At 37.8% G+C, this 23959-nt stretch overlaps 1 protein-coding gene across 1 annotated transcript in view; it reads right to left on the minus strand.

Moving 5' to 3' along the window:
• The window catches only part of ITK (IL2 inducible T cell kinase), an 87780-nt gene extending 82022 nt beyond the window's left edge, over window positions 1-5758 (minus strand). The window contains exon 1 of the mRNA XM_044661755.1: window positions 5621-5758. Coding sequence (XP_044517690.1) covers window positions 5621-5758 — 138 coding nt within the window. The remainder of the gene's footprint in view (window positions 1-5620) is intronic.
• Window positions 5759-23959: the final 18201 nt, after the last annotated feature.

Here is a 23959-nt window from a genome sequence, read left to right on the forward strand (position 1 = left end):
TTTATAGATGAGGAAGGATATGTCCTCTCAAAGGTCACACAGTATGCTATGAAGCCCACTAGGTCCTCTAAGGAAATGACATTGAGACAAATATCCAGCAGGTCCTACAAATCTGGAAAATGGTCAAGTACTAGCCTGGTTGATGTATTAGACATCTGTTGACTGAGCAAGATGTTAGGTAAATCTGAGGATGCCCATCACTAAAAAAGTGATGAAGGTTTTTAGCCACAGATATTGTGGCTCATGAAAACACAGAGGAGTTGTGAGCTGTATGGCAGATGGTGTGAATTAGTACTCCCTGAAGCAGCATTGACCCAGAAAGTACTCAAATCATTGCTTCCAGAGATCCTCTATTCTAGTGGTGCTCATGAGGACAGGAGTGCTATGCAGACTCTGTCCCTCTCCCAGTACCCAGCAAAATAGATATTTAATAACTATTGAATAGAATGTGGCCCTTTTAATAATATCACCAAGTTGACCAAAGTTTTCTATCTGGTGGTACAATGGATCAGAGGGCTAAGCCTTGGGTCAGGAAGATCTGAATTGAAATCTAGCATCACATACTTCATAGCCCTGTGACCCTGGGCAAGTCATTTTAAACTTAGTCTGCCCGTTTCCTCTTCTGTAAAGTGAGGATAGTAATAGTTCCTACCTTTCAAGGTTATTGTGAGGATCAAATGAGATAATATTTGTCAAGCATTCAGCACAGTGTCTGGTACACTGTAAGCACAATATAAATATTAGTTATCATTATCATTACTACTTATACTATAATTACTATTATTAAGCACAAATTCTTCATTGTTCTTACAATAAGACAGTGAAGAAATCTCTACGTATAGCATTAGCTCACTTTTTTATATTAAAGTTTTTTTTTAATCCTCAGTTTAAGAAACACCAAATGAAGGGCAGCTAAGTAGCACAGTGGATAGAGTGCTAGGCTTGGGCATGTGATGTCCTAGGTTTAAATCTAATCACAGACACTTTCTAGCTGTGTGATCCTAGGCAAGTTATTTAACCCATAATTGCCTAATCCTTACTGCTCTTCTGTCTTGGAACTGATATTTAGTATAGATTCTAAGATGAAAGATATGGGCTTAAAAAAAAAAGAAGAATTTATACTAACAGAAGGCGAGAGTTTTTAAGAAAAAGAAACACCAAATGAAATGGTTCTTTCTTTATAAGTAGTAAAACAGGGAAAAAAAGATGAAACATGCTTTTCAGTGCTTTAAGGTCAACAAAAATGTTTGTTTCACAACTTTCCTATGAAACATAGTTGGAAAGAGCACTGAATTTGGAATGAATGATCAACTCTTGGTCCTGCCTCTGCAACTTACTAAATAAGTAACTCTGGAAGGGTCATTTTGTCATTCTTCATCCATAAAATGAAGATGTTAGATTAGATGGTAAAACTGCCTTCCTATGAGATGGTAGGATTAACCAATCAACATTTATTGACTACTATATGCTAGGTTCCATATAGGTTTAGTATAAATTCTTAAGGATCATAAGTCTAGAGATGGAAAGGACTTTAGAAGCCATCTAACCCAAATCCTGTATTTTAAAGATAGGGAAACTGAGGCCCGGAGTTTAAGAAATGATTTGCGTAAGGCCATACAAATAGGAAGCATCAGAGGTGAGATAGAAACCCAGGAAGGAGCCAGTGCTCTTGCCAAGCAGGCTATGGTAGTGGAAATTGATAAACTATAGAATAATAGTTAGGTAGCACAATGAAAAGAGAGCCAGGTCTGGAGATAGGAGGTCTTGGGTTCAAATTTGACCTGACGCTTGCTACTTGTGTGACCCTGGGACCTCACAGCTTTTTTGCCTTGGGATCAATACTTAGTATGGATTCTAAAATATAAGGTAAGGGTTTTAAAAAACAAAACAGAACTATAGAGTGTCTGAACTGGAGGGTATTTTAGAGATCACATAATGAGTTAGAATTAGAACCCCAAACCTCCTGATGCTTATTCAAGGGGAATATTTCATCACCTAGTCCAAGATATTTTAACACTCTTATTTGAACAGAAGACCCTCTGTGCAGGTTTCTATATGTTGTCCTAGGAGTCAAAGATGCAGATTCTAATTCATGCTCTGCCAGTAACTATCTACATTGTGTTGGGCAATTCACTTAAAGTTTCTTTGCCTCAGTTTCCTCATCTGTTAAATGAGTGGATTGGGCTGGAAAACTTCTAAGGGCCCTTTTAGCTCTAAAATTCTATGAGCCTCAGAGTGATGTTGCTGTCACACTGTCTTGACAGTAATCATAATTGTGGCCCATTCACATTTCCATTTAAGTGTCCATGTTGTTTGAACTCCTGCCTATAGAAGGGGACACAATTCATACACCGCCTAATTGACAATTACAGTGCAAGAGAACATTAAAGGAGAAAATAAAATTTTTAAGGATAGTTTTGATCTTCTAAAAGATCTAGCCAGGTCGTGAAGAAAAATTCAGATTGTATACTTTGTGAACTTCAGAAGCTTGTTTTTAGTGATCCAAGTTTCCCGTACTACCCTCGCTTTCTCCCTCTTTGGACCCCACCCCTCTTTTTTTTTTTTTTAGGTACCCAGTACCCTCATGTTCTCTTATTGCTCCTTTTACCAAAACCACCTCTGAGGAAAGGCAGTCATTTATTCCTGAGAATGTTTTTATTCTATGATTCTGAATTGAACCAAAGGGTGTTTGATTTGGCAAAACTTCATAGATATCATCTAGACCAACTCTTATTTTACAGAGAAGGAAAATTGGAGTTAGAAAGGGGAAGTAATTTTCTTAAGATCACTCAGCTAGGTAATAATAGTATCGAGACTATAATCGAATTCTCCTGAATTTCCATCTAGTGCTACCCAAGATGTTTACCTATCATTTAAATTCCCTATTTGAGATATGGAGTTGGGAGGCCGGCCCTGGATTCAAATATGCCTCAGATACTTCCTAGCTGTGTGACAAGTCATTTAAACCAATTGCCTAGCCCTTACCATTCTTCTATTTTGGAAATGATAATTAGTGTGGATTCCAAGACTGAAGTTAAGGTTTTTGAAAAAATATTCCCTATTTAATATAAACTCCTCTGTAAATTACAATGCTCATTTAATAAAGATTTTATACTATGTAGAGGGTTATGAGGTGTTGGTTTTCCAAATCAGGGATACAGGTTTTAAAAGGGCAAGAAGGATCAGCTAACTCTGACATTTCATGTGAAAGTCCTTCTGGTCCTGTCATTGCATATTCTAAGATCTCTCTCAGCATGAACACTCTGTTCAAAGAACCTTCCTAGTTTTAACATGCTATGTTCAATTTTTGAAGATTTCTTCCAGCTCTGATATTCAATGATCTAAGGACCCTTACAGCTAAGAAATTTTATGGTTCTATGAAAATGGCTATTTAACGTTGGAAATTAAACACAGAGAACTACAGTTAGGTAATATTAATAGAAAGATATAAACTTTCCCAATGACTCTTAGTGTGGTCATGACTGTAAGGAGCCCTTTAACTTCTTGGCTTTCATTTTCTTTCACTTGAAAATTAATGTGTTCAGATCATTCCCCATTGCAATGAAGTGGTGAGTGTGATAAATTTAGAATCAGAGAATATTATTTCAGATTCTTCCTTTTCCATCTAATCATGCCTGTGTGACATTCTGGGGCATCAGTTTCCTCAGCTGTAATTATGAAGGGATTGGACACAATGACCTCTAAGGTCTCTTCTAGCTCTATATCTATTATTCTATGACTTCAAAGAGAATTTGGGTGATCATATTTAATGAAATTGATGACACTTAAGAAGAAAGATTCTGTGCTCCTAATGATAGTGTTATTATTGTCAAGTAGCCCACTATGAAGCGGTTGTGTGAGAGAAGTAGCTTTAGCATTAGGAATTGAGAAAGTAAGATGAAACCTTAACTCACTTGCCCTAACAATCTCATTGTGATCTCAGACAAGTTTCTCTGTATTTTGCTGTATATTTTACTGATAGTTAGGCAAAATTTAAAAGAAAAAAACATTGCCTTTGTTTGAACACATGTATTATGAGCACAAGAAAACAATCATCACTTGGAGTCATGACGCTATGTACTTAATACTCAGCAAGGAGTTTTAAACCAGGACATTTATTTCCCAGGATTGACAAATTGTCCTCATGTATTAAAGAACTTTCAATGTAATCAAGTCATTTCTTTAGAAAATATTTTCTAAGGAGTAAAACCTGATTCAAAACCACTGGGATGGGCTATTATTTGGAAATTATAACCTCAAGTCACTTTTTATGCCTGATTAATGCAATAATGCCCAATTTCATTGCTCAATAAGGCAATGTTATATAGAGCAAATAAAAAGTAATGGGTGAAAAATATAAATCATTTTTGAGCAAGGGAATGTTTAAGGACCTAGAACTGCTATTATCATTTGATATAAGGACTTTAACAAAAGGTGTCATTCATAATAAATTTTAAAAGTCATATTATATCATTTCTTGGCTCAATAGAATGAATTATTTGGACTTGGTTTCTTAATTTTTTGTGGGGTAGGATTGTTCAGGGATTCCTTCAATAGTTTGTGAAGCCCGTCCATCTGGTGAACATTTTTTAAATACACAAAATAAAATACATAGGATTTCAAAGGAAATTAATTACATCAAAACAGACAAATCAGCTCATTATTTTCAACCTATAATACATATCAAGTACATGGGGAGCCATCATGCTATAGCAAAAAGAGGACTAGATTGGGAGGAAAGAGATCCAGTTGTTCCAGAGAAGCCACTAGTTAACTGTATGACCTTTCACAAACCATATAACATTTCTAGTCCTTTATTTTCTCATCCATATAATGAAGGACTTAGACAAAATGATGTCTAAAGGACATTCCCAACTCTAACATTCTATGATAACTTGTGTCTCCTTTTGTAAAAATGGAGCTCACATTTGTGTCTACCGCATTACGGAGACAACATGGATACAGAATTATAGATGAGAAATCCTTTGAAGAATTAAAAAGTACTGTACAAGGGACAATTCACAAAACCATTGCATCTTTACACTAGAAAGCACCCTAAAAATCATAGGGATAAATGTCTTTCTAGAAAATTAAGGAAATAACTTGGGATGGCAAAGCTTGAACTAGACCCCAGGTATCCTGATACTCTAGTGTTCTTCCCTACTATTTCCCTAAACAATAATAATATAAAGTTTCCTGGCCTCTTCATAAATGGAAACAGCCTAATGGTTATCTCTGGAGCTAAAAGGACAGATAGACACCACATTGACAATGAATCCCTAGCTATCTGTGATATAGATATAGATAATAGCTGCCCTCATGAGCTACACTTTATAGACTCATTATTGTTATCTCCCATTGTTTTTGTTTTGCCAAACTATAGGCAAAGTTGGGACCCCTGAATTTGACAGTTTAATTCCTAAGGGTTCTGGCAAGAATGGAATTGATAATTTATAAAACTTAAATGTTTTATAATACTCTTCAATATATATTATGTATATAATATAATAAAAATATAAAACTTAAATCTTCAGAATATTAGTTCATTCCCTCTAGGATACATTCCATTCAAAGCATTTTGGGGGATGCGGGGGGGGGGGGAAGCATAACAGTCACATACCCCTTGTCGGTCTTCAAAATATGCCAAGTTAGCTTTGGTTAAGACAAAGAAGCGCACTTTGAAGTTAGAAGGAGAAGTCCTTCTCTTTTGTTGGGATTTTTTGATCAGTTGTTCTTCCAGCAGGATACAGTTATTCATGGTCCAGTCCTGGATAGATTGTAGACCTTGGACATAACCCCTCTGCACAGGCGGAGGAAGCAAATTTAGGAAAAAGACTGTGAAGGGGAGGCGGTTAATTCTCAAAGCACTATTGAAAGACAGCTTAGGTGCCTCCAGTTTTATCTTTCTATCTACATTCAGTCAGCATCGCTTGGCTTCCTTTCTGATGTCAAAAGTCATAACCACATCCTTTCAAAATTCACCAAACGAGGCACCATGGACTGAAAAAATATACCCTTTGCTGTATGTTTTGGAAAATTAAGGGGATAGTGATCAAAGTAAATTTAAGGATTAGTTCTTTAATTTTTTTGAAGAGTAAATGACTGCCCATTTTTTACAGTTTGGCTAATCCATGAGTCATTCAATTAATAAAGTTAATGTAGTCCAAAAATAGATGGCTGCTAATCTATACACAGGTGACTTAATACAATTGATTTGGAAAAGTGGAACATACATCTTGCTGTTCACATATCACGTAAAGTATCTCCTGGAGCCTTTTGACCTGGCTTCAGCAAACCAGACAGTACTGGAGACAGTAAAGAAGGTGTATTCTGAATAGGTATGAGTAAAGGAATTAAGGAATTGTCATTTTCTGATATAGTGAATGAATTCTTTAAAAATTTATTATTTTGCCTTGAATCATGAAGCCATAGCTTAATTTCATACTATCTATTGGACATCCCATTTATTATATTTGACAAATATTTCTGCTTGACAAAAGCTTGAGTTTGATGGGTTTTGTCATCACTTCAAACTCAACATGTCTAAAACTGAATTCATTCTTTTATATCTGAAAACAGCTCCTACTCCTCATTTCCTAATTTGTGTTCATAATACCATTATTAAGCCAATCATTTCAGCTTGAAATGCTGGTCTACTTTGAATATAAGGAATGAGGAAGAGGATTCAACCAATTAAGAATCATAGAATCACAGCTGCAGCCCTGGATCAGCACCCTGGACTTTTGCAATAGTCTTCTAACTGGTCTTGCTGCCTCAAGTCTCTCCCCACTCCAGGCCAATCTCCACTCAGCAGCCAAAGTGATTATATTTAAGCACAGGTCTGTACATGGCTTTCCTCTGTTCATTAAGCACTAACAGCTCCCTATTATCTCCAGGTTCAAATATTTTAAAAATATTTTTTCTTTTTCTTTTCTTTTTAAAAAAATAAACTCTTACCTTCTATCTTAGAATTGATAATCTTAAAATTGATAATCCTGCAGAAAAGCAGTTAGGGCTAGGCAAATAGGGTTTAGTGACTTGCCTATGATCATACATCTAGGAAGTGTCTGAGGCCAAATTTGAAGCAAGGTCCTCTATCCACTAAGCCACTTAGCTGCCTCATTTACTTTTGAAGGTTCTTCATAATCTGGACCCTTCTTATTCTTCCAGCCTTGTTACATTTTACTCCTTTTCCCAGTCTCTATAATGAACATGTTTTTCCTAGCCTACCTTTGCTCTGACTGTCTCTCAGGTGTGCAATGCCCTCTCCTCCAGTTCTGCCTCTTAACTTCTCTGGCTTCCTTAAAGACTCAGCTCAAATCCAACCTTCTGCAAAAGGTCTTTTCTGGTCCCCCTCAACTGAAAGTGACTTTCTTTTTGAGATTAACTTTGTTCTTTATATGTCTGTGTGTATAGTTATTTATAGTTTTATATATACACATATAGTTATAGTTATTTGAATGCCATCTCTCTCTACCATTAGAATGTAAATGAGAACTGTCTTTGCATTTCTTTCTATCCTTAGTGCTTAGAATAATGCCTGGCACATAATAAATGCTTATTGACTGCCTGAATAAGGTTCCTACCCACCGTAAAATTCTATAGTTTGGAGCACATGACTTAGCTTGATCTGGTTACCAATATCACTCCTCTCCAATTATCCTATACAGATTAATAATGTTTAAGTACAGATTTGATCATGTCTTCCCTTACACACTTTCAATGGCTCTCCATTGCCTCCTGAGTCCACTCAAACTCCTTAACCTTGCGATCACAAACTTCCATGATTTGGCTTCACCTACTTGGCAGATTTATCCATTAGTATTTTCCTTCATTCATGCTCCAGCTAAAGTCAGAATTCCCTCCCTTCCCCAATCTCCTATATTCCCAGGTTATGAACTTTTCCCCTTCCATACTTTGTGAGCTATAAATGTCCTTTTCCTTAGCAACTGATTCAGATAATCAGTGCATTCTTCGAAGTCCAGATTTAATACTATCTTCTCTATGAAGCTGCCCTAACCCTGAACTGCCCCAAGCTAAATGTCTCCCTCTTTGGAACATTCATGGAACATGACTTGTCCTTCTTTAATTGGACTTTCATGGGGTCTGTGTGGTGTTCCAGGAAGATTACCGTCTCTGGTGCCCTAATTCAGGCCTTAATCACCTCTCATCTGGATCTTTATAATAGCCTTCTAACTGGTTTCCCCATTAGAGAAGGGCTTACTGAGGCCTTTTCAGGGCTGCTCATCCACCTTTGGTATTCATCTGACTCCAAGAAGGTGTAACATCCACAGAAATCTTTATTGTTTATTGTTTAGTTGTTTCAGTATATCCCAGGCTTTGGAACCCATTTGGGGTTTTTGTGGCAAAGATACTGGAGTGGTTTGTTTTCCAGCTCATTTTGCAGATAATGAAACTGAGACCAATAGGGTTAAAGGATACCACAGCCAGTAAGTATCTGAGACTGGATTTCAACTTGGGTCTTCCTGACTCTGGGCTTGTTGCTCTAACCACTGCCTCATCTAGCTGTCTCTAGTGGTCACATCCTAGTAAAACTGTCTTGGCAGACAGGCTAAACCAAGTTGAGGATAACCAAAAGGCTTCAAACTCTTGAAGTTAGGAGGATGTCTACTCCAAGCACATGAAGACTTCCCCAGCAGAACAGGCACATAAGAAAAATGAGTTCCAACAGCCATGAAGGCAACTAGAGTAGGCACTGCAGAGCACTTAGAATCTGTCTGATATCTAACATGCGTCTCAAGCCAAAGGTCACCTTGATTTCTGTCTTGACATCAGTGACTTCAGAAGAAGGAGGGAGGCGGACGTCTTTGTGCAACTCTGCCTCACTTAAATCTAATTTACACTGAAGTCAAGATATCACCCTGTTGGGGCAGCTGGGTAGCTCAGTGGAGTGAGAGTCAGGCCTAGAGACAGGAGGTCCTAGGTTCAAATCTGGCCTCAGACACTTCCCAGTTGTGTGACCCTGGGCAAGTCACTTGACCCCCATTGTCCACCCTTATAACTCTTCCAACTATGAGCCAATACACAGAAGTTAAGGGTTTAAAAAAAAAAAAGATATCACCCTGTGGAGTCATTAGTCCTCTGAAAGGAAGGACAAACAATAACAAAACACACTGTACTTTATAATTATAAATTGCATTGTGGATTTTGTATTTATCTTATCTTCCCTACTAAATGCTCATTGTGGACGGGAACTATGTCATTTGTTCTTAAATCCCTTACTGTTACTCTTAGTACTCTGACTTGCAGATACTCTATTAACTTTTGGGTGAATGAAAGAATGAATGAATGAGTGAATGAATGAATGAATGAATGAATGGTTAGATATAGTGACTAGGTACAGGAAGGACAGAGTGCTAATAAGTCAGAAAGACATGAGCCAAAATCCTGCTTACGTCATTTGCTATGTCTCTGACCCTAGGCAAGACACTGATTCTTCACAGCTTCAGTTTCTTCATCTATAAAATAGAGATTATAATAGCAGCTACCTTTCAGGGTTGTGAGAACCAAATGAGATGATACAGAATTTAAAGTGCCATAAAAATTATGTATTTTATTAATAAATGTTTAAAAAAATCATGTATTAGTTTTTTTAGCCCATAGATATCTGCATCAAAATTCTGTTGGATGGGAGCAGGTAGGTGGAACAGAGAATAGAGCACCAAACCTGGTGTCTGGAGGGCTTAGGTTCAAATCTGGACTCAGACACTTCCTAGCTGTGTGATGCTGGACAAATCACTTAATCCCATTTGCCTAGCCCTTGCCCTTCGTCTTAGAGTTCTTACTAAGACAGAAGGTACAGGTTTAAAAAAAATTCTGTTTTGTGCCATCTGGTCACCTCACTCAAATCTTCCCAGAGCTATAGCTAGCTGAAAATCCATGAATATCTTAGTAAATACAAAGCATTTTTGAAAAAATTAAAAGTATTTTACCTATCCTGTTTCCTCCATAGAAAGAATATGAGAGAAAGTCAAAGGAACTGAAAAGTAAGATAGGAAAACCAATGGATCATATTCATCATATAGCTCAGACTACTGGGGTCTTTTGGTTGTGGAAAAAATAAAAAGAACAGAAGGGAGTGGCGACCAGAGGGTCTGGGTAAAGAAGAAGGGAAGAAAGAAAAGAGAACCAAGCATGAGTGGGAAGAGGAGGAGTTCATCACGATCCTTGGCTTGCTCCTTACCATCAATCACCTGACTTCTTGGAGGCCCTGAGCAGGTAGATGCAGGCTGATTTTTCTAAAAGGGATGTGTCTAAGTAAGTGTGGTCATTCTTAACTGGTTTAGAAAGCTCGAAATTTAAATCAGATTTACTTTCTGAAGCTTCTGCCAGGTTTCTTTATAGCCTGATGCCTAACCACAGCTTGGCCCCTGCCACCCCCGCTGTACAACGCTGCCACAAGAGTCCTGTCTCTCCTGGTTATGGACTGGGGATTTACCCAGCAGGTACTTACTGTGTAGAGGATGGAAATCTCCCCACCCTCACATCCTGCTCAGTTCACAAAGCTGTGCTGATGGTGTGCAGTCATTGAAAAAGTTATAAATAGCTACATGTTCTCTTTTTACTCTCCTTTTTCCTTTCTTTTAAATAAAAGACAGGAAGGTAGCAAAAGCTATTAGAGGTAGGCAGAGAAAATGTTCACCTCACAAAATGTTCTTTTAGCAAAATTCTTCATTTATAATTTATACCCATAAAATCCAGACTTTAGCCCTCTCTGATATATATATATATATATAATTATTACACATAATTATATATATCATATATATTGACATACATTTGATGTTTATGTGGGATAGTTTGTGTTTCATTCTCTTGAGGTGATTTCTCAGACCACTTAAGAATATCTTTAGGTCTGTGGTTTTGTAGACTTCTCTATAAAAGGTAACCCCCTTCCCCCCCATAGATATCATAGAATTCTAGAACTGGGAAGTCTCTTTTGTTCATTTTCATTTTTGTTTAATGAAGGGTTTCTGTATTCTGACCCATGGATTTTCAAGTAGCCTTTAAGTCCAGTGGCAAAGGTTGAAGGGCATCATTTGCTTAACGTTCACAGACCATGCAAATGAAGACTGAATTATATACTATCTTAGTCCTGAAGAACAGTGGTTGAAATGTTTCTTCTTTTGACTGAGAGGTGAAGTCTATGGGTTCTGAATGCTGCATACCCTATCGTATGCAGATATTTCCAGTTGGGTTTGCTTAACTGATTTTCTTTGTTGCAAGGTAGGGCTGATTGGTGGTAAGATATACATGGAAATGATTATACTGAAAAAAGATATCAATAGAGCATGTTTAAAATACATACCTACACATACACAACTTGCTGACTGTTTAGAATGATTTTGTTTTATCTCCATATCTAGATTATAAATTCTCTGAGGAAAGGGACTATGCCCTTTATAGTGGATAGAACACTGGGCCTGGAGCTAGGAAGATCTGAGTTGAAATCCAGCCACAGATATTTACTTGTTGTATGACCTGGGACAATTTAATTAACTTCTATTTGCCTCAGTTTCCTCAGCTGTAAAATGGGGTTCATAATAGCACCTCTTACTCAGGGTTGTTGTGAGGATTAAATAAGATATTTGTAAAGTACTTAATAGAATACTTGGAACATAGGCATGTAATGTATGCCAATTCTTCTTCTTGTTATACTTTTGTGTGCCCTAACGTGCTGGATACATAATTGCTCAAAAAAGATATTGGTCAAATCAGAGGTATGAATTCTGAAATAGGCTGAATATACTGAATAACTCTCACTTCTCATAGTCTGGGAATAAGAGAGAAAATCATTTTCTGAAGGTTGCTAAGAGAAGAAAAAAAGTAGAGGATTTGCCCTGATGACTTTCATTTACTTTATTTTCATATCAGAGTATTTTAGAAATCTTGAGGGAAAAGGGGGGGAGTTGAGACAATGGATCACTATGGATGACACTTTGCATTTTCCTTCAGGTTTTGTTCATTGGTTATATTTTAGAGGGTCCTTTTTGGTCAATCTTGAATTTGCTTCACTGCAATTAAATGCATTATTAGCACATTATTCCTCTGTTCATCAATTCAACAGGCATTTATTAAGTGACTACTTTGGGTGAGGCAGTGTACAAGGACCTTTCTCTCATGTAGTTTGCCAATTAACATGGGAACAACAACAAGTGAATTAAATTCAATCAAACAAGGGTTTATCAAGCTCCTACCATGTGCCATGCATTGGTGTTAGGCACTGTCAAAAAGATAAAAATGGAAGTCTTCCCTGCCCTTAAAGTGTTTACTTTCTATTAGAAATAACTCAACATGGATTTATAAATTTTAAAATACATAAAAATTAAATATAAAATAATTTGGGGAAGGAAATGAGCATTAACAACTCATGAAAGTCTTTGTGAAGAAGATTCTAAAATGTGTGAAGGAGAGCATTTCAGACATGAGGTAAAAAGCATGGAGATAAAGGATGAAATATCTTGTCTAGGGAAGAACAAATAGCCTAGTTTAGCTGAAGTAAAGAGTCTAAGAAGGTGCAATGAGCAAAAGATGAAATGACTGCAGAAACAAAGACTTGATCTTCTGAGCATATCAATTTATTAAGCCAATTACTTAATGAATTGGGACCAAGCCCATTCCTCAATTTAGGGCAGGACCCCAAATACAGGGGAAGACAAACTTTTATGCTGTAAAAATAATTGATTCAAATAAAACCAATTCATTAAAAGGAAACAATTCAACATTAGGTAATCTGATTTCTAATTAGATGAAAGATTAGGGACTTTCCAATTAGGAGGGGGAGAGTGAACAGGTACAATTCCCTGAATTCAGGAAAACAAGTGTCTCACTCCTCTGAAGTACTTGTATACAGTCAAAGGAACATGGAAACAATAAATGAATGATCAGTATGGGGCCAGTTTTCAGATAATACATATGGGTTGCTTGAGAAATATAATTATGAGAAAACTCCTTACAGATCCTAGAATCTGACTGAGTTTCTGGTCAATATAACCTGCTTTCTAAACAGCAAGTAGAGGGGGTCTGGTTTCCCAGCCACAGGGCATTAAGGTTTTCTCCCAATTCCCTCAACCGAATAAACTTTTCTCACAGGACAGATTTTGGACTAAGTCCATAATTGAATAGAAAAAGGGAACTAAGCTAGCTCTGGAATTGAGTCATAAGATGGAGTCAATGTAGTATCCATTCACATAATTAACCATTGCAATCTTAATCCACTCAATTCTCTAACAAAGGGAAATAATATGAAATCAAATTGGAAAGTTAAATTGTGAAGGGTCTTCAATGCCAAACAGAGGTGTTTGTATTTTAACCTAACAGCAGTGGGGAACCATAGAAACTTTTTGGATATAGGATTGACTTGGAAAATGTGTACATCAGGAGTACAGGCATACCTCAGGGACACTTGGGATTTGGTTCTAGACCACCGGGATAAAGGGAATATCTCAAATAAAGCTAATCACATAAATTTTTTTGTTTCTCAGTGCATATAAAATCAGGTTTATACTGTATTGTAGACTATTAAGTGTGTAATGGTATTATGTTTTAAAAATGTACATGCATTTATTAAAAATACTTTATTGCTAAAAAATGCTAACCTTCATCTGAGCTTTCAGATCTTGCCTTGATATTGATGGTGGCTGGCTGATTGAGGTGGTAAATGGTGATAGCTAAAGGTTGGGGGTGATTGTAGCAAGTTCTTAAAATAAGACAACAATGACGTTTGACTCAAGAGATTTCTTTGTAGTATGCAATTCTATTTGATAGCATTTTGCCTACAATAGAACTTCATGCAAAATCATGAATCATGCTGCTTTATCAACTAAGTTTAGATAATATTCTTTCGTATTGTTGTGTCTCAGGGAATAGGGAGGCCTAAAGAGAGGGAGAGATGGGAAATGGCCAGGTGGTAGAGCAATTGGAACATACAACACTTATGGATTAAGTTCATTGTCTTATAAGGCACAGTTTGTGTTGCCCCAAAACAACAATAGTGACATCAAATATCACTGATCATAGTGTAGTGATTAAAAATTATGAGAGATTGGGTTCCATGTAAGGAAATCAATTTATTGATCAGGCTAACAATAACCAATAAATTAATTGATCAATGATCTCTCTTGGTGATCAAAAACAAAGATTTTAGACATCTTGAGCTATTAAATACAATTTTGAAAGTTCATTATTTAGCCATCCCCTAGATATCACTAATCTGCATATGTATAATGAGGAGGACTAATTTTTACAGTCCTTCTGTGATTATTTCATGATAATGAAAAATGCCTAATCCTAGGATTCCATTGTCTAGAAGAAGAAATCAGATTATGTCTAGTTAAGAGTGATATTGTCCCATTCACTCCAATTCACTTCAATGTGGTGATCCAAGGGCACTGCCATGCTGCCTGCAGACATACATGGCTTAAACTAGTTTTTGTTTACCTGATAAGATGGAGTTCAAACTAATTTTTTTTTTAAACCCTTGTACTTCGGTGTATTGTCTCATAGGTGGAAGAGTGGTAAGGGTGGGCAATGGGGGTCAAGTGACTTGCCCAGGGTCACACAGTTGGGAAGTGGCTGAGGCCGGGTTTGAACCTAGGACCTCCTGTCTCTAGGCCTGACTCTCACTCCACTGAGCTACCCAGCTGCCCCTCAAACTAATTTTTAATTATCCCAATTTTAGAAAATGCTCTGGGGCAGGGAATGTAAGAGAATACCAGGATAAAGGAATGAGGAAGAAGGCTTGCAACACAGATCAAACTTCAATTACAAAATTATACAAAGCACTATTTAGAAACAGAAATAATAGGGGGGAGCTGGGTGGTTAAGTGGATTGAGATCCAGGCCTAGAGACGGGAGGTCCTAGGTTCAAATCTGACCTCAGACACTTCCTAGCTGTGTGACCCTGAGCAAGTCACTTAACTCCTATTGCCTAGCCCTTACCACTCTTCTGTCTTAGAACCAATATGCAGTATTAATTCTAAGGTGGACAGTAAGAGTTTAAAAAAAATAGAAATAGAAATAATAAAACTTCCAATAGATCATCATAACAAATATAACAGTAATGGAAAAGTTTGAAATATTTCAACAATTACCAAAATGTGACACAGATATAACATGAGCACATACTGTTGGAAAATGGCATTAATAGACTTGCTTGATACAGGGTTGTCACAAATCTTCAATTTAAAAAAAATGCATTATCTGCTAAGTGCAATAAAGGAAAGCACAATATAAGGAGGTATGTTGTATAAATTCAGCAATTATGCAGAAGATTAATTGAAAGAGGGAGACAATGTGAAGGGAATCATTTGGGAGGTTATTACCAGGTGAGATTACTGAGAGCATACCTGAACTAGTGATGGTTATGTGAGTGGAGAGAAATGGATAGATGTGAGAGAAACTTTCAAGGTAAAAAGGACAAGATTTAACAACTAATTGTTTATGAAAGGATTAAAAGGAAAAAGTAACTCTGAGGTTGTAAGCCTGGGTAACCAGAAGGATATGTGTCCTCTACAAAAAATGGAAAAGTTAGGAAGAACTATGAGTAAGTTTTAGGGTGAAAATAATTAATTCCATTTTAGATGCATTGAGTTTGAAGAGCCTATAGGACAGCCAGATGTCCCATTGCCAAGTCTGGTGTAATTGGTGATGCTGGATTACAGTTCAAGAGAAAGATGAGGGTTGGATATTCAGATATGAGAATCATCAGTTTAGATAAATAAACTTATGAGAACTAATAAAACAGGATGAAGCAAAGAGAGAAAAGGATCCAGGATAGATCTTTAAAGTACACCTACAGAAATGGATTGGGACTTGGATGATGAGCCAGCAAAAGGGCATGAAAAGTGGCCAGACAAATATAAATACCAGGAGAGAGCAATGTCATGAAAACTCAGAGTAAAACAGAATTCAGGAGAAGGGGGTGGTTAATGGCATCAGATAGAGTACATAGAAGTAAAGAATGATTACTGAAAAAATATAAATAAAAAAATAATTAAAAAGATGAAGACTGGAAAAGGTCATTGAACTTAGTAATGATGAATGAGATCATTGTAACTTTAGTGAGGGAAGTTTCCCTTGAATGATGGGATTGGAAGACATATTGCAAGGGGTTGAGAAGTGATGAGAAGGGATATGGGGAGAGGGAGACAATGAGTATAGACAGCTTTTTCTAGAGGTTTGACACTGAAAGGGAGGGAAGTGGGTCAAGTGAAAGTTTTTTAATTTTAAAAGATGAAGGAGACCTGAGCATGTCTGTAGGTAGGAGAAGAGCTATTAGATAAAGAGAGATATAAGATTTTAAAAGGGGATGGTTGAATGAATTAGTCCTGGAAAGATATGGGAGGGGATGGGACCAAGTAGATAAACAGAGGATTTAGTCTTGGGAAGGACAGAACCACTTCTTCCTTTCAGAGTGGAGCAAAAACAGAGGGAATTATATTAAAGGCAGTCCAGGCAAATAAAAATGGGGAGAAGAGGGAGTTTATAATGGAGGGCCTAAATTCTCTCTGCAAAATATTTGCCGAAACAGAGGGTTTGAGGATGGCTTAAAGAAAGAAGGGAAGGTTGTGGACAGCGCCTTGATGGGAAGAGAAATTGTGATAGGCATCAATCAGCAATGAGGAAGTGGAGATCAGATAATATAAATTCAGAGTGGACCCAGTCAGCCCTAGTATGATTTCCTCTCATAGTGTTTCACAGATTGTGAGTAAGAACAGAGAAGGCAGATGATCCAGAGTTGAGGTTTGGAAAGTGATGAACCATGATAGGACTAGAAGGCAAAGCATTTAAAGGAAAACCCCGGAATAAAGTTGAACTGTTTAACTATGTGGTCAAGATTTCAAAGGGAAGAAAATAATAAGAAGAAAGTTCATAGATCAGGAAAGACAAGAATGGTGGAATTACTAAAGACTGAAGTGATAAGATGGAGAATATATTAAGTTTAAGGGAGAAACTCAAGCATACACTAAGAAATGAAAATTTTGAGAAAGGAGAGGTCACTGACTTAGGGTAAGGGAAAAGGGAAGAATGGAGGATTAGTAGGAATCAGTGAAGGTTTTATTTGAGCTGAACTTGCAGGAAGAGAGGGCCTTTAAGGAAACTGAAATGGAAGAGATTTCCATTCCAGGCATGAGGGATGGTATGAGCAAAGGTGCTAAGACAGGAAAGGGCAGAATCCAAATGCAGCATGGAGAGTAGTTCATTTTTACTGAGACATCAGATATATGAAAGGGAATGGCATGACATAAGGCTGCAAAAGTAGGTTGGAGCCAGATTGTAGAAGGCATTGAATAGCAGAGTCAAAAGATACATCCTTTATTTGACAAATGAGAACTTTTGAATTGTAGAATTGTATTATCAGAGTAGTATCTTCGCAAGATTATTGTGATGTGTTGTGAAGATATGAATTGTGGTGGGGAAATGATAATAACAACATTTATGTAGCATGTTTGCAGAGCCTTTCCTATATCATTTGATCTTTACAACAATCCAGTGAATTAGATTAAGAAGGCATAATTTTCCCCATTTTACCAATATAGAAAATGAGACACAGAGGTTAAGTGACTTTTCCATGATCTTACAGAAAGTACCAGAGTCAGGATTTGAACTTAGGTCTCTCTGAGGGTGCTTTCCAGCATACCATGCTGCCTTTTGGACTCAGAAAGATGAAATTGGTGTTGTTTAGTTGTGCCCAACTGTTCAAGAATCCATTTGGTGGGCCATTTCCTTCTCAAACTCAATTTACAGATGAGGAAACTGAGGCAAACAGAGTTAAGTGACTTGCCCAGGGTCACAAATTAGGAAGTATTTGAGGCCAGATTTGAAATCAGGCTTTCCTGACTCCAGGCTCTCTATTCACTGAGCCACCTAGGCTGTCCCTCAGGTTTTTTTAACTCTAAGTTCTATACTTTAAGTCCCAAGACCCACACTCTATCCATCGTGCCTCCTAGCTATGTATAATAAGCATGGCAGAAAACTATATTCTTTAACATTGTTTAATATTTACTATTGATCACTAGTATTTGATTATCCCTTTAAAATGGAAACAATAAGTTCTGTCTAGAAAGAAGAATTCATATGTAGTAAAGAAACAGGCTGTGTTTGGGGCTCAATTGGGAATGATAATGATGAATAAAATCCCATTTTTGTGGCAGAAATAGTTTTCTCAATGAAACAGAGAATTAGAGAATTTGGGGTCATCATGTTATGCCAAGAAACAAAACCTCATCTTATATACTTGATCTAATTTCTATGAAAAGTGTTTCAAAGAAATAAAATATCAAAGCTTTCATATGGGCCATAGGTGTGAAGACAGAAGTGCTATCACTGTAGGAAGCAGAGGGGGATTCGAAGCCTCTGGGAAGCCCCTGAAATTCCAAACAAACTTACAGATTTGCTGCTGACTTCTCACGGGGCCATATTTGGGTAGATGGATATTGCAGTAATCCCATACACACCTTATGATTCTGTTTTTGTTCTAGCTAGTCTTGCTGACATTACTTTTAAAGTGTCCCCAAGGGAATTAAAAAAAAAAAGTCTTAGTATTCTAATTAAACAATATAGCATCAACAATAAACCTTAGGCAGCTAAGTGGTACAGTGGGTAGAGTCCTAGACCTGGAGCCAAGAAGATCCATTTTTCTAAGTTCAAATCTGGCCACAGTCATTTACTATCTCTGTGACCTTGGGCAATTACATAATCCTGCTTGCCTCAGTTCCCTCAACTTTAAAATGGGCTAGAGAAGGAAATTATCAACCACTCCAGTTTCTTTGCCAGGAAGACCCAAAATGGGGTCATGAAGAATTGGACATGATTGAACAACAACAATAAACCTGATCATTGGAAATGCTGTGGCTGACTTAGATCTACTCTATGGCTTTCCATTGCTCTTTGGCTCAGATACATTTTTATTCTATTGAGACCAAATTGTTCTTCCATCTGATGACTTATATTTAAGAATAGGTGTACCGGCTGTGTGACCCTGGGCAGGTCACTTGACCCCCATTGCCCACCCTTACCACTCTTCCACCTATGAGACAATACACCGAAGTACAAGAGTTTAAAAAGAAAAAAGGAAAAGGAAAAAAATAAAAATAAAAATAAATTAAAAAAAAAAAGAATAGGTGTAGCAGACATCATTGAGGGTATATAGGACTGGAAAAGGAGGTAGGTTAGACATAGAGTGAAAATGAGGGATAATAATACTAATAATAACAGTTATATAACACTTTATAGTTTGCAAAGCACTTTTTAATAATAATAAAAGCTAATGTTTATATAGTGTCTCCTATGTGCCAGAAAATATGCCAAACACTTTAAAGTTATTTTCTCATTTGATCATTACAGTAACCCTAAGAGGCTGGAGCTATTGTTATCTCCTTTTTACAGATGAGAAAACCATGATAGCATGCTGTTCAGTGCCTTATCCTTTGTGCCATCTAGCTGCCATATATGGATTAGTGGTTCTCATTTTTATCTGAGTCTGACACCATTGTTTGGAAGTCTGATCAATGAACAAATATGTATGCACCTACTATAAATCAAGCACTGTGCTTAGGCACTGGGGGTACAAAGACAAAATAAGGGAAATGATTTCTGCTTTCAAAGAGTTTATCCATCTGAAATTCAGCCCCATCAAAACTTTCTTTGATTGCCACCATGTCAAACCAGTATCAGCAACAACTTTAGGCTTCATATGGCTCTTCATTTTGTAATTTTTTGGACAATACAGAGGTATGTGGGGCAGTGAATAAAAAAGAGCTGATCTTCAAGCCTGAAAGTCCTGGGTTCAACTCCAGTCTCCACCACACACTGGCCATGTGACCTTGGGGAAGTCACTTACTTTCCCAATGTTATAGGCAGCTCTCTAAGGCTTCCTTTTATTGATAAAGTCCCTCATCCAAATCTACTTCCCTCACTGATATCACAGATCCAATCCCCAGCCCAGTAGTCATGTTTTATCTGTGTCTTCTGTACTCCATGAGGGCAAGGACCAGGTCTTCCTTAAGCTTTCTATCCCCTCTTGCTTCTGTTCTTTAATTTATTCTTTCTTTTTTTTTAAACAGGACTTGGTATAAGTAGCTAGGTGGTGCAGTGGATAGAACATTGGGCCTAGAGTCAAGAAGGCTCATCTTCCTAAGTTCAAATTCAGCCTCAGACACTTACTATGTGATCCTGGACAAGTCACTTAACCCTGTTTGCCTCAGTTTCCTCATCTGGAAAATGAACTGGAGAAAGAAATGGCAAACCACTCTGGTATCTTTGCCAAGAAAACCCCGAATGAGATCATGAAGATTCAGACATGACTGCCACAACTCAAAAATCACAACAAATAAGGAATTCCATCAACCAATGAAGATCAGTACCCTTTCTACAATTTTAATCTTAAAGAATGGCCTGGATTATTATTAGTCAATCAGTCGACAAGTATTTATTAACTACTATGCTAAGCCTGGGGATGCAAATACAAGTAAAAAGAGTTCCTGCTGTAGAGGAGTTTACATCCTAATCCCACAAGATGGGGGAAAGAGAGCTTAAATTCTGCCTAACTACTTTGAAGAAAAAACAACTGTTGTAGAGAAGGGTGGCGGTATCTGGAAGGGAGGGGAAGGGGAAGATGAGGATGCTGGGGAGGAGGGAGGGTGGCCACAACCTGAAGCGACTCTGGTGGGTAGCTGCAGAACCCTCTCTTGTGGTTCCTGTCAGACAAGGGCCCCTATTGAGGTTTGGGGTGGGGGAGACTGAATTGGGCTCTTGAAGTAATGGGCAAGGCTGTGTGGGGAGACACTTGGGTACAGTGTGAGGGTGGTGGAAGAAACATATCAGAGGGGATTAAGATGATCTTGAGGGGAATATGAGCCAAGAGGCTATCTGGGAATCTGACTCTTTAGCTAGTGAGCTGGTGAAGAAAGAGAACAATCACAAAGAGGAGTACATGTGGCAGGAGCTGCCCATCTTTATTCTTGGAAACCTCAAATTTCTCACTGAGCTATTCATCCATTTGTTCACTCATTTCTTATTCTGAAATAGTAACATTTTAAAATCTTGGAAAGTACCCCTTCATCCCTGCCTTTTCTTTCCTCTAAGCCTCAATGAGGCATAGTTTGTTTGTTTGTTTTTTTAACTTTAAGCTCTATTTCTTCAATAAGGAGATGCTTACTAAGCTTCCTCACAGCCACTATGTCAACAAGGGAGGTGGCAGGTAGGAAATGCCAATTACAGGACTAACTTTGTCATGTACTTGCTCTGCATTTCCTTTTCTATCTTGACTGTTCATCAAGAGTTGAAGGCACAAATACCAAAGTTTCTCCATCAAGCAGCTGCCTCTTCCTCTTGGGTATCAACTGAGACATCTGATGGGAAGGCCCTATCAGGTAACAGTCAATATTTGTGACAACAGATTTCATCACCATGGTAGCAGCTCTGTTGGTACAAGCACAGTCATCTGATGGACTGGTTCTGTGCCAGCTCATGGCCTCTAGATCAGTAATGGGTAAACTACGGCCCGTGGGCCAGATGCGGCCCCCTGAAATGTTCTATCCAGCTGCAGGACATCATTCCTAATCTGACAAATACAATGAATAGGATACACTATAATGAAGCTTTGAAAGGGTTGCCTTAGAAACAGACTGACAGATGAGCATTTCCTTTCCTTTGGCCCCCTCTTTAAAAAGTTTGCCCATCTGGGAGCAGCTGGGTGGCTCAGTGGATTGAAAGCCAGGCCTGGAGACGGTTGGTCCTAGGTTCAAATTTGGCCTCAGACACTTTCCAGCTGTGTGACCCTGGGCAAGTCACTTGACCCCCATTGCCTTACCCTTACCACTCTTCTACCTTGGAGCCAATACACAGTATTGACTCCAAGATGGAAGGTAAAGGTTTAAAAAAAAAGAAGAAGAAGAAGAAGTTTGCCCATCACTGCTCTAGTGGGTAGGAAGCACACCAGAGACCCAGGGGGCTCAAATCTATTTGGATGCCAATGGTGCTTTGAAGAGTCATTCATTTCACTCAATTCAATGATAACCAATCAATAAAAATTTATTAAGGGCCTACTATATGCCAAGCACTGGGCTAAGTCCTGGGAATACCAAAAGAGGCAAAAGACAATCCCTTATCCTCAAGGATCTTACAGTCTAACAAGCTTTTTTTATGTGTCTATGCTAGGGATTGGTGAGACAAAAATGAAACAAGTTTTTGTCCCTGGCCTCATAGAGCTTGTTATCTCATGGGGATAAGGGGAGGAAAAGAAGTATTAAGAAAAATACTTGGGGCAGCTAGGTGACTTAGTGAATTGAGAACCAGTCCTAGAGATGGGAGTTCTGTGTTCAAGTGTGACCTCAGACAATGCTTAGCTCTGTGACCCTGGGCAAGCCACTTAACCCTAATTGCCTAGCCCTTACTATTTTTCTGTCTTTGAACTAATACTCAGTATTGATTCTAAGATGGAAAGTAAGAAAAATGTTTAATAAACTATAATGTAAGATCTCAGTATACTCATCTATAAAATGAGAGGGATAGGCTCAATCTTTAAAGTATCTTCCAGTTCTCAAATGTGATCCTACTATCCCATGATCCTCCTTTATAATAGAAATACAAAGAGTGAATGGGATATTTGATATCTCTGAAGAGAAAAAAATCACTTATACCAGAGAAATAAGGATGGTGGGATATTGCCCCAGGAGGTACCTTGCTCACAGGTTTTTGGAGTAGTAAAATGTGCCTGTTTATTTCTCTAGTAGGAGAGTAGATACATCATGGAATGATTTCTTAGTGGAGCAGGGAGTCATTCACACCAGATATTGTGGGGTGGATCTGAACATGGTCTTCCCTGGGACAAACGTTTGGGCCATAATCAGTCATCCCTGCCTTGACTTGAGCACAAGTCAATGAACCTTCTCTAAATCTGGCTCACAAAGACAAAGATTCAGATCTTCCCAAATAAGAATAAAGGCTAGCTTTTATATAACACCACTTCATATATATATTCTCATTTAATCCTCACAACCCTGTGAAGTAGGAATATACCAATAATTACAGATAAGGAAACTGAGCTTGAGAGAGGACGTTAATCAATCATGCAGTTGGAGATGTGAGATTAGAACCCAGATCTTTCCTTACACCTAGTATAATATTCTTACTACTACTTCACAATGGTTTCTATAATAGTTGGAACTATGAGAGAAACTTAATTGTCCAGCAAGGAGGACAGTCCAAATGACTAGATACTAGCAGGCAGTAGCATGCAATGGAAAGAACAATGGATTTGGAATCAAAGGATCTGGGTTCAAAGTCTAGCTTTGCTATTTATAATCTCTGTGACCTTGGGCAAGTCATTTAACTTCTTTCATGGCCTTAGTTTCCTCAAGTATGTATAAAATGATATTCAACTATATGATCTCTAACGTCTCTTCTAACTTTATAATCTTATAATTATATAACATATAATCTTATTTATAAGGGGGGAAAGGAGCCCTGGGCTGATAGAGCTTTTATAAATTCAAGCTCTTGCTTCAAGCAAGGAAGAAACAGTCTGGCCCTTCTGACTGAGCATTTAAAATATGAAAGGGAGAGAGGAAATGAATGGAATAACCAACAGTACTATTCTGCCCTTCCTGGGAAAAGCAGTAGAAGAGAGTGCTGTGTGCGATTACATTTGAGGTCCTTAGCCATAGGAAATAGTCACTGGTAGGGGAGGTGGCTATAAAAACCTTGGGGACCACATCTCAAGTTCCTTATTTGATATAAATCAATTCTCACACAGATACCTGGAAGGACACCAAATCACACAAACCTTCTCAGAGCAGGAAAGAAGGAAGTTTGGGCATTAGGGGACAGAGCTGCCAATAACTTTTGTCAATATTCCCAATAAGAACACTAACAACTTAGCCCCCAATGAGGCTGAATGAAACCCTCTTTTTTTATTTTTTTTTAACCCTTACCT

This window comes from Gracilinanus agilis, chromosome 2 (genome assembly GCF_016433145.1).
Source record: "Gracilinanus agilis isolate LMUSP501 chromosome 2, AgileGrace, whole genome shotgun sequence".
Lineage (NCBI taxonomy): Eukaryota > Metazoa > Chordata > Mammalia > Didelphimorphia > Didelphidae > Gracilinanus > Gracilinanus agilis.